The 11,197-nt window shown below is 36.0% G+C and overlaps 2 protein-coding genes across 3 annotated transcripts; one reads left to right on the top strand and one right to left on the bottom strand.

The window, feature by feature from the left end:
• Positions 1–1,463: 1,463 nt before the first annotated feature.
• Positions 1,464–11,162, bottom strand: LOC105683598 (sperm-associated antigen 6-like). 2 transcript variants are annotated; one of them, XR_002305526.2, is made up of 11 exons: positions 10,991–11,162; positions 10,642–10,904; positions 10,368–10,578; positions 10,078–10,256; positions 9,818–9,991; positions 9,600–9,752; positions 9,370–9,519; positions 9,143–9,301; positions 3,565–3,710; positions 2,162–2,705; positions 1,464–1,842 (listed from the first exon to the last, which is right to left on the bottom strand). XR_002305526.2 is itself a non-coding variant. In XM_012396320.3 (10 exons), the coding sequence occupies exons 1-10, from the start codon at positions 11,013–11,015 to the stop codon at positions 2,552–2,554; spliced, it is 1,614 nt and encodes a 537-aa protein (XP_012251743.2). In that variant the 5' UTR covers positions 11,016–11,162; the 3' UTR covers positions 1,464–2,551. The 2 variants fall into 2 exon arrangements, 1 of the variants encoding a protein (XP_012251743.2); XM_012396320.3 differs by having other exon boundaries at positions 1,464–2,705.
• Positions 4,182–9,052, top strand: LOC105683601. The gene is made up of 3 exons (XM_048658298.1): positions 4,182–4,323; positions 4,592–5,818; positions 7,409–9,052. The coding sequence occupies exons 2-3, from the start codon at positions 5,609–5,611 to the stop codon at positions 7,463–7,465; spliced, it is 267 nt and encodes an 88-aa protein (XP_048514255.1). The 5' UTR covers positions 4,182–4,323; positions 4,592–5,608; the 3' UTR covers positions 7,466–9,052.
• Positions 11,163–11,197: the final 35 nt, after the last annotated feature.

The raw sequence follows: 11,197 nt of genomic DNA, 5'->3' as shown, positions 1-11,197 counted from the left end.
TTTCGGAATACCTCCTCGGTTTTCCTGTTCTCCTGATACCCAGAAAATTTTTTGGCCTAAATTCTAAACTTTGGGAACGCTGTTCTGAAGCTAGAAATTATTCTTTTCCTCTGTTGTCTACGATTTATTGAATAAATAAATACACAGGCAGGCATATAGTTAGTTCTGCAAAGAATCAGTCGCTCTTTCTATCAGACTAGGAATAATCATGAAGGATTGAATGCATGCACATGATGAGGCACCAAGTTTCGGACCACCTCCTCGGGTATCCTGTTCTCCTGATACAAATCTCCACTTTTCGGCAAACTTTCAATTTTCAGGGCCGGCAATCTAGAGCTCTGCATTATCACTTCCGGTTTAAAGCATGATTGAACGATCAGAGACAGAGGCATGCATGCAGTCAGTCATGCAATGCATCAGTTGCTCTCTCTTTCATACTGGGAATAAATAAACAGGGTGGAGCGCATGCACATGACGATGCACCAGGTTTCGGAATACCTCCTCGGTTTTCCTGTTCTCCTGATACCCAGAAAATTTTTTGGCCTAAATTCTAAACTTTGGAAACGCTGTTCTGAAGCTAGAAATTATTCTTTTCCTCTGTTGTCTACGATTTATTGAATAAATAAATACACAGGCAGGCATATAGTTAGTTCTGCAAAGAATCAGTCGCTCTTTCTATCAGACTAGGAATAATCATGAAGGATTGAATGCATGCACATGATGAGGCACCAAGTTTCGGACCACCTCCTCGGGTATCCTGTTCTCCTGATACAAATCTCCACTTTTCGGCAAACTTTCAATTTTCAGGGCCGGCAATCTAGAGCTCTGCATTATCACTTCCGGTTTAAAGCATGATTGAACGATCAGAGACAGAGGCATGCATGCAGTCAGTCATGCAATGCATCAGTTGCTCTCTCTTTCATACTGGGAATGAATAAACAGGGTGGAACGCATGCACATGACGATGCACCAGGTTTCGGAATACCTCCTCGGTTTTCCTGTTCTCCTGATACCCAGAAAATTTTTTGGCCTAAATTCTAAACTTTGGGAACGCTGTTCTGAAGCTAGAAATTATTCTTTTCCTCTGTTGTCTACGATTTATTGAATAAATAAATACACAGGCAGGCATATAGTTAGTTCTGCAAAGAATCAGTCGCTCTTTCTATCAGACTAGGAATAATCATGAAGGATTGAATGCATGCACATGATGAGGCACCAAGTTTCGGACCACCTCCTCGGGTATCCTGTTCTCCTGATACAAATCTCCACTTTTCGGTAAACTTTCAATTTTCAGGGCCGGCATTCTAGAGCTCTGCATTATCACTTCCGGTTTAAAGCATGATTGAACGATCAAAGACACAGGCATGCATGCAGTGAGTCTGGTTCTGTTGTCATGATGTGGGACTTATAAAAGAAGGTCGTGAGTGAAAGATTCAGGTGCATAATCAATAAGATTCGAGTAATTCATTTAAGAATAGCTGGTGTTTTATTTATAAATTATTCAGGTCGGATACATTCAATAATTTATCAAATATATATTACTAAATTCAAAACGTCTTAATATCATTTACAGGATGTGAGTGCGTTTGAAGCACTACTCTTATTCTAGTCCTTCTAATAAATACAGAACATGGAAATATACTTGTCTATACGTTAATTAATATTGGCTGTACATTTATGCTAATCAATTTTCTAATCTAATACCAGCAGACGTAAATACACTTCCTGTTGAATTTAAGGAAATGCTCACTAGTGAGTGAGACGTCATCATTTTGGCGTTGGTCCCCTTTGGCGAATCCGTGAGACCGCTTACTGCGTGAATCTTCAGATGTCTTGAGAGTACTGAAAAAAAATGAAAAAACTCCATTAGTTTTGGTATAAGCTTGATTTACTCGACGAAATCGCGTTCCTGAAGTCAAAACGCATACGAAAAGCGCTATGTAATCTATTATAAAAATACTTTACTTTGTATCCCAGAAAAACGCCAAGCCTGCCTTAGATTTCATTCGAAATTCGAGCCGAGATTCATCCTATGCATGCTCATTCAATTAATCTAATAATAAAAAATAAATAGCCCCTACACTTTGAAAGACATACTTTCATTGGAGTTTTATTAATAACGTACCGATAGAAACTTTGGAATATTCAATTGAGTGATTACCTCGATGCAAAAGAGGTGCGGATGATGGCCAACTTTTTTTTTTTACATATTACAGAAAGTTTCTGGAACATTCAAATCTCTATAATTTGATCCAAAAGAACGCATGCCAAATCAATAATATTTCAGTGCGCAAAACGTAGATCAGATTTGACTTCAGCTACAAGCATCAATCGGATTTTTTTTTTTTTTCGATGCAAGTCATAATGACTGAATAAAATGAGCTTATTTAAACCTGTATCTTAATACTCTTGTATCTTTGTTAAGCTTAGTGACTTCAAAAAAATAGATAGAATCTAATATCAGTGTCTAGCTGTAATTTGTACATTGAATAAACCCTGAAGGATTAAATATTCTTATTTTTATCTAAGAGGGGTTGTGAGTTAATGAATTTCAGCCCTGTTCTTCATTAAACTGAAATAGCGCTGAACTAGAGCCACCACGTTCGTCAGACATTTTCTGCTCCATGGTAAAGACGGAGGGACATTTTGGTTGGAACTGATCCACTGCTTCCAAAAGCGTGTCAGGATAACCAGGAGAATAATATCTGGAATGCAGAAAACAAAAAAAAGCAGTAAGATCTGCTATTTTCAAATATTATATGCTTAGAGGAAAGATTAAACAAATATTTATACTAATGCACCAAGGCATCGAATCAAAAGCAGAAACGAAATATAGCCATAGTATGTAAAATAATGAGCAAGTTTTATTCATTTTGATAGCGGGGTCATGACCTGTGTTGTTTCATTGATGGTTGGCATAAATACTTATCATGAATTGCACTGAAATATTTTTTGTGAATAAAGAAAAATTGTGTGCAAAATAATAATAGATCCTTTAGTTTTAAAATGAATTTACTCATAATTTGATTGTAATAGAAGCAGATCGTGAGTGAAACCATAAATAATTCAGTAAAGAGGGTCTAGAAGTGAAAACACTTGGGTGTTTTCACACAGACATAGTCATATTGATCCATTGAATACCTACAGTCTTGGCACACATTGAACTTTAGCAAATATGGTGGTTGCTCTCAGCACTGCATATCAACTGCTCAATCCAAATCGGAAGAACTCAAGAATATCATCATGGGCATTTATCAAAGCTATTGGACGATTATCCATAAAATTTTTGAATCGTCATCATAATTTTTGAGATACAATGTGAGTGCCTCTACTCTCTGAATCAAATTATGACAAGCAACTGGTGTTTTCTTGTAGATATTTAGTGTATGTATAAATTAAACAAATTATAAAAAAACAAAATATATATCAAATAGCTACATTGAATATTGCTTGGTGGTAGATTAGTGCGTACGAATAATTTGGTCCACTGATAAAATTTGAATTGTAAGAGGTGGTCTCTTTGGAAAATAATTAAAGTTAATTACCCTATGAGTAATTACGTACCTAATAATTTCGTCGGGGAAACAGCACCTTATTACTGTAACATACTCCATTAACGTAGATCCTGGATCAGTTTGAAGTTCTTGAATTTTTTTCAATCCTCCGCTGGTCACAAACAGCCTGCGAGCCCTTGCGTCATTTGGTAGGATCTATAAATAGGGACTTATTATTTAGCGAAATAAAAATGTGGCCGAGATGAAGAAATAAACATAAAGTACTATAATGAATGACGGGTTAACAGTGACTGCTTGGAGCACTAGCTCACTATTTTCTATTAGTCAACAGGTATTATGCTTACTACAGCAATGTGTTAAAAACAAAATTGGAGAATAATTGAATCGAGTATCCCGAATTATTCGGTTTTCCAATACACATTTGCAGAAATTCGTATTCACGTTATACTACACATGTACATAATGACCTGGATAGCATAATAGCTCGGTGTACTTGTATCGACGATTCTATATGTATTCACTAACATACCATTCATATAATTGGCTCATTAATAACGATCATATAACTTATTACATCATGAAAGAAAAATATAGGGCTTCTGAAGCCTAGGCAATAGTCAGTTCAAGTCTATGAACCTTGCAGACAGCACCACTTAGTTAAAATACAAATTTTGATTACTTGTCCATGCCAACAGATTCATATTCAACTGATTTGTATCAAATATTGTAGTCATCAGCTATTAATCTAGTGTGAAAGGTTTTCATTCTCCTCTAGCTAACGTTTTACCACTGGCCTGTATTTACATGGGTGAATATTCATACTCAATTTGCAAGTATATATTTATAATGCGAGCTGCGAGTCCATACAAGAAAATATGAATTTCTTCCGCACGCTATCCTGAAATAACTTTATTAAAATAAACTCAGGATCGGAAATGTTTTCACACTGAGGTGTTGGCGTATAAAATTTTGGCAAGCACTTGAATTTCACTCGGTTTATAATGTTTACCAAGAGTTAAATATATCCGCATGGAAAAACAGTTAATTGACTTATTTTCTTTTTTATTTCATTTCAGTTAGTGAATTCAGTACCAGCTCGACCATCGAAGCATTCGCCGGTCTGTCTTTCAATGACAGACACTTGTCACTTCAAATTAGGATTCTGCCAATTTAGAACCAGTCGCTACAATCATCACTGCACAAATAGTGCTCGAATCAGAAAAATCGCATATGGGTTTCCAGTGAACAGTGATGTTGATGAATGGAAATTGAATTCAATTGATCGAGTGTGTACCAAGTTATAGACAGCTAATCTTCAGGTGCAAACCTCAAGTGAATGATTAAATAGTCAAAGCAGTGTGAGGTGATGGAATGAACACCTTTTTGCATTGGAATATTGATTCTGAATATATAACAGACTGACACTCAAGACTTGAGCCTTAAGATTGGTCCAAATAGGGATACCATTAGGCAAAGCATGTCTGCTAAACAAAGTTTCAAGATATACCTGCCTACTACAAATTGTATATGTAGAAAAAATCAGATAAACATGGTACAGCTAATGATAACTCTGTATGACGTCTGAAACAAATATAATATTTACCTGAAGATAAGATATTCTTCGAAGTAGGTAAACTGACGCAAGCTCAAAGTATTAAAATTAACGTATTTGTATGATGGAGAATTATTCCTGCGAGCAGAAAATCTGAATCTTTCTGTACGATAATTGGGTATAAAAGTACCCATAACGTAGCCCAAGAGACATTGCAGCAAGTCATAGCTACTGAATTGAGTGACAAGTGAGTTATAGCTCCAAAACTGAAAACTTTTGCGAGTAAAGTTTGAGGAATTGACAAATATTGTTTGCGATTCACTACAAGTTTATAAAAACACTATTAAGCATTGGAATTTAACGTCAAGTTGCTATCAACTTCATCAATCAACAAAACCTAATCAAAATATTCTCAGTAAATCAATCCCTGTGGTATATAGCATTGAGATAGCGTCGACAGACTTTTCATATTATCGTTTCTCCTTCAGCCGTCAAAATTCTTCTCAAAAAGTTACTAAGATTTAAAAAAATCAACTCCAAAATGATAAACAATCAACAACGGGTGATAGTTAATGTCGGCGAGGCACACAGCCATCAGCCTGTAACAGCAAAGCCTTCGGTAGTTTCAGTGTCTAGCATAGATTCCGATGTAAGTGACAGAAGGGACGTGAGGGAGGCTCTGTATTCTGGTATTTTCAGAAGACACCGAAAAACTATTTTGGTAATGGGCAGCTTTCTGAGGATGTTAAGGGTGAATAGAAACATAAATACCTACGCTAGCATTAAGGCAAACGATGAGGCAGATGAATAAGATAGAGAACCATGTGGAAATAATCAAATTCATGCGGATATTGAAAATAGTTATTTATATTATCTCTAAGCTAACGATGTAGAACTGTTTTATGTAAAGTTTAATGGGAGTTGTCTCTTAGGTCAAGGGAGTACATGTTCCATGTCGTATTACAATTTGGATAATGATAATTATTGGCTAATGAAGCAGCGCTGCAGCAAAACAATACATTAAAATTAGGAAGTTATAAAATGTGTTAGGGCTATGTGCACAGAGCTTGCATATCTCTACATCATTGCTTTCAGTTCCTAATACTAACCGAGTTTCTCTTTCCTCTGACAAAAACATGACTGGACTACGCGTTGTTCGTCAAATTTGAATATGTCATTCCTATCCTTTCTCATCTACACAAGAACTGTAACTTAAGTTCTCCATGACATTGTAAACGCTGTACATGTACACATGAATTGTAGCTAAACAACGACGCTTAAAATACTGTGGAGCAAAGAGCTTCAGATACACTTAGAATTTTTGTACTCATAATATAGAAGCCAAAGTTAAACCTTAGTGAGCAAATGTTGTACGACTATATAACTATGATTTCATAGATGGAAAGCAAAGGTAATTCATCCTTTAGAACTGTGAACACAAGACGGAATGTACTGAATAAAATAAATCAACATTCCCGCAGTTGGCAAACGGCCAGGAAAAACATACGATTGAAAATAATCACAATGACGACTATTTTTGGTTTTTCATGACAAATATAGCAGATTCCAGTCCAATGGATCTGGACACATCTATAAAAGCCGAGGAAAATAATGGTAACCCAAGACTTGCTCATAAGAGCTCTAGCTATATGACAATTGCAACGTTAGTTTGCACACATATTGTACCTACTATCATGTGTGTTCGTGCATCTGATGTTATAAATATGTGCTCTAAAGGCGGAGAGAAAAAAATGATATTGATAATGATAAGAATAAAAGTAATAATATTCCTCTATCTTCTATTCGGTATATGTAGCTCTCTTGAAATTGAACCAGAGCTGACCTTAACTAAATTATACATTGAATCGTTGTTTACACTGGACAAGTTGTGAAAGTAAAAAAGTCTGTATGTTTTCCACTCTGTTGAGTGATTTTAAAAAAAGTATGAGTTTATTGCAACACTGATTTTCAGCAATAGAGTCACTAATTTATAAAAATCGCCGTCCTATTGACACAAAGCCAAAGACTACGCATTGACTGCCCTAGGTGCCATCAAAACCATATATTCAATCACATCAAAAAGGCTGTATATCCTCTTTCTAGACCTAGATTGTTAGCATATACTTATGGAAAACCTAAGAAATATGAAACTGAAATTTGTAAAGCAGATTCCATGTATTGACTGGAACTATGTATATTCAATATGTTGTATATCTCATACCGCCAACAATCAATGTATTATGAATTTTTCTGTCATCAGAATTGCATTGTTTACATCATCTCTTTTATTCCTGTCTTTATTTCTTGTTATTAATTTCACACAATTTACTTTTATTTTCAGGCACAGTTGGACAAAATGCATGCTCTGGGCCAGTTCTATATCATCATCACTATATAACTCATGAGTTCAATCTATTGCAATTACTTTCTAAATAAATTGCCACTGCTTTGAATAATGAATTTTTACTCGCTGCTATTTTCAGTTTTGCATTTGGTCTCATTAATATTGTTTTCATTTTTCTTAATTTTCTTTTTACTCAAAATTGATGTAATGCAATACTGCAGAACTAATAACAAAAACTTCAAACACACTTTCCCAACATTTTCTCTATGCATCAACTGCGATGGTATTTTGTGAAAAATGCCTTGATTGATAAATACCTTTAATATATTTGTATACGTATAATTCAAGTTCGGATCAAATGCGTGAGCTACTACCATGTGAAAGCGAGCTTCTTTGTCAAGTATAATATTAAAGCGTTACGTACAGTTAGGTTCTCCTTGTCAAAGATGAAGGAGGTTTGCGATATTTACCGATGCGAGTAAAAATGTCAGATCACTGAATTCGGCAGTTTATACAAATGATCTACTTTTAGAACAAGCTGCTAAAAATAAGAGTCTTTTTTTTCTATAATATACGAGCTAGGAATAAAATTGTTATGATAAGTCTAAGTCTTAACTATACTATAAAATTATATAGTTTGTAATCTTCAGTTAGTTCATAAGATTTGTACTATATAGATAATAGAAAATTATTAACAGTAAGTGAATATCAAACGCAATGCCTTATCTGTCAATACTCTTACATGACGGTATAATTGAGGCAGGATAATTATACGTCTGAATTCGATATCCCAAGCTGTACAGTTCACTGTAATTTCATTGAATAAAATGCGTTTTCACGGTTCACTTTTTCTCCTATTGCTAGGATATAGCTATTGAAGAACTTAAATAAATGTATGTGATCCACGGGTGAACCACCTTTTTTTTTATTAGGCAATAGAAAAAAATGATAGCGGTAATAAAGAAATTTTACAACAGAAAAATGAGTCACTCGGAAGGATTTACTTTGCTGCAAATTCATACTGACAAAAAAAAACTATCGCGATTAATTTGATTGTTTGTACTTGACGCAAGTTGCTTCGTTTATGGTAAAACTTAAAAACAATTATACATAGATTTGCCTTAGGACCATTTGACCAATTTGTAATAAGGTACCAGATTTTTTATATTAGACCAAAAATTTAGAGATAAATAATAGCTTCTCAAGAACGATAATTTCGAAAAAAAACGCCAATGACAAATTATTTCATAAATCTGGATGGAAAAGAAAAAATCCGCTACAGGCATCAACAAGGCAAGGTGACAATGTCTGTATAGCAAGTTTCAAAATCTGATATTGGAAAAGTTCAACCCAATTGTAAATAAATTTCTGACAGGTCATCTACTCCAATCTATACCGGTCTGTCAGTAGAAACGAATGTCATGTTGAAATTTGTATCATGTGTTATTGCTACTTATTATATGTATGAACATATGCATGTGTACTACATCTATATTATAGTTATGTAAGATATACATGACCTTAATTCTGTATGGTGAAATATACAAGTATGTAGCACACATACATAACTATACAAACATTGTTATATGAATGTCAACAGAAACCATTAATATGATCTTTAATATACATTGTAAAAATCCGGCCGAGTACTTGAATTTATACCCTTTTCCATTTCAACTTTAACTTCCAGTCATCAAATAAAACTTATAGCGAATAACAAAAAGGGCTTACCTTGCTGAATTGGCCAACAACGTATTTCAATATATTTGGTGGCGCGTTGTAAAGCAAGGGCTCCAGAGCTTCGATGTGCATACACTTCTGGAGAACTTGCTTCAGCGTAGCCTGGCACTCAGTTTTAAGTTCCTCCGAGCTTTTAGGGTCCAAGTACAGCTGTAATGTGTCAAACAAACCTTAGTAGAATAAGAAATTGGTAATTCAGTAGTGCTTTGAAAGCGTACCTCTAATAAATTTGGAAATATATTAGCCACCGCTAAGGCTTTTGCATGTTCTGGTGTGTGTTTTCCTATTTGGCCAAGGGTCCATACTATTATGGTGACCAAATGATCTTCAGATTCTTGCTGAAGCACCAGGGCCAGCTCAACGACACCCTACGAGATTATTTAATCAAATGAATATCTCCTATTAAGCACACCCAAAGATTACTCCACAGATATTTTCAGTAAACCACCTTTGACCCGATTACAGCTATAGCCAGTGGGCTCGAATGCCCAGCTATATATCCCAAAGCCATAATAGCAGGTAATCTCGAATCTGTTTTGGATGTACTTATTAATTGAAGTAACGCGCCGATGCCCCCATTGTTTGCAATAAGTTCAGCCAGCTGTAAGACAGATCACTGTAAGCGTTGGCGGTATTGAGGCAACAGTTAATGGCAATTATATTCACCTCGAGTGTGTGCTTACACACTTCTCTGGTTAAAACAGCGGCAGCTTTATTGACATTGTCATCTGGGTGCCCCATGTGAACGAGAACATCCGGAAATATTTCAGCTTCGACAACCATTTCAGCCATTTCGTTGGAATGCTTGGCTATGCTCCCAAGGGCGGAAAAAGCTTGCCTCTGAAAGAGTTTAATATTCGAAAGAATAAACTAAGGATCTTCTTCACGATTCTTTTATAATACATGAGTAGTACCCCTGAGCTGACCTTTAGCTTAGGGTCGGGATTAGAAATGGCCTTTGCCAAAAAGGGAACTGCCCCAGAGTCAACAACTGTTTGAGCAAGGTCCAAGGAATGTTTACTTATATCGCAAAGGGCAGAGGCGCTAATCTGTTTGGGACACAGCTCGGGCTCTTGGAGTGACAGTACGAGTAAGGGCACAGCACCTGATGAGGATGTTGAAACTGAGAGTTGCATTGTCATCTAATGTTGAGCAATACCCTTTGTTATAAAATCGAACCATAACTATAGCTATAGATATATTCAATATTTACTACCAGCATCAACGGCAGCCTGAGCAAGACTCTTGTTGTGTCGAGCAACATATCCAATCGCCCAAGCAGCTGCTTCTTTGACACCTGGATCAAAGTCCTCTAAACAAATGACCATAGCTTGCAGACCTTGAGAATGAACAACCACCGAAGCCATTTCCGGGGAGTGCTTTGCGACGGCACGTAGTACAAAGAGTGCTGCTTTCTTGTAGAATTTCTGTAGACAAAAGATGTGTCGTTCTTGTTGTTCATTTATGCGGTACGAAAAGACAATACTTACGCTTTGTTTGTCAATATTTCTAAGTAGCTGGGGTAATATATCTCTCCTAATGATTGCTTGAGCGACTCTGTCATTATGGTTGGCCAATCTTCCGAGAGCAACAGCCGATGTTTGCTGAATTGATGGGACAATGTCTGAGAGTAACGGACGTAGTAAGTCCAAGACACCGGCATTTTCTAGGGATTCAACATTTTGAGCTCTGGAAGCGAGATCTGCTACAGTTTGCACAAAGCTGACACGAGCCTTTTGATACTCGTCAAAAACTGTATATTGAAATAATACATTATTACTTTTGTACCATCAATAACTACTGGTCAGATGTATGTGTAGTTTTTTTAGATCATTAAACCTTGCAATATAATCCGGGCAGTCATGTTGCATTCGATGTGAAGTGCCTTTAATATTTGCTGTATCCGGGATCCTTGATTATCTTCGATAAATCATAGAAAATGTTGAAAGCCATACAAAATATTAAACTCAACCCGATGCGGAAATCCACCGTTTGAATTCGCCGAAGGTTATACCGCTGAACAAAAAAGGCGATCACATGCCGGCA

Source organism: Athalia rosae, chromosome 7, assembly GCF_917208135.1.
Source record: "Athalia rosae chromosome 7, iyAthRosa1.1, whole genome shotgun sequence".
Lineage (NCBI taxonomy): Eukaryota > Metazoa > Arthropoda > Insecta > Hymenoptera > Athaliidae > Athalia > Athalia rosae.
Note: the sequence above shows the minus strand (reverse complement) of the source record. Positions and strands in the feature narration are given on the sequence as shown.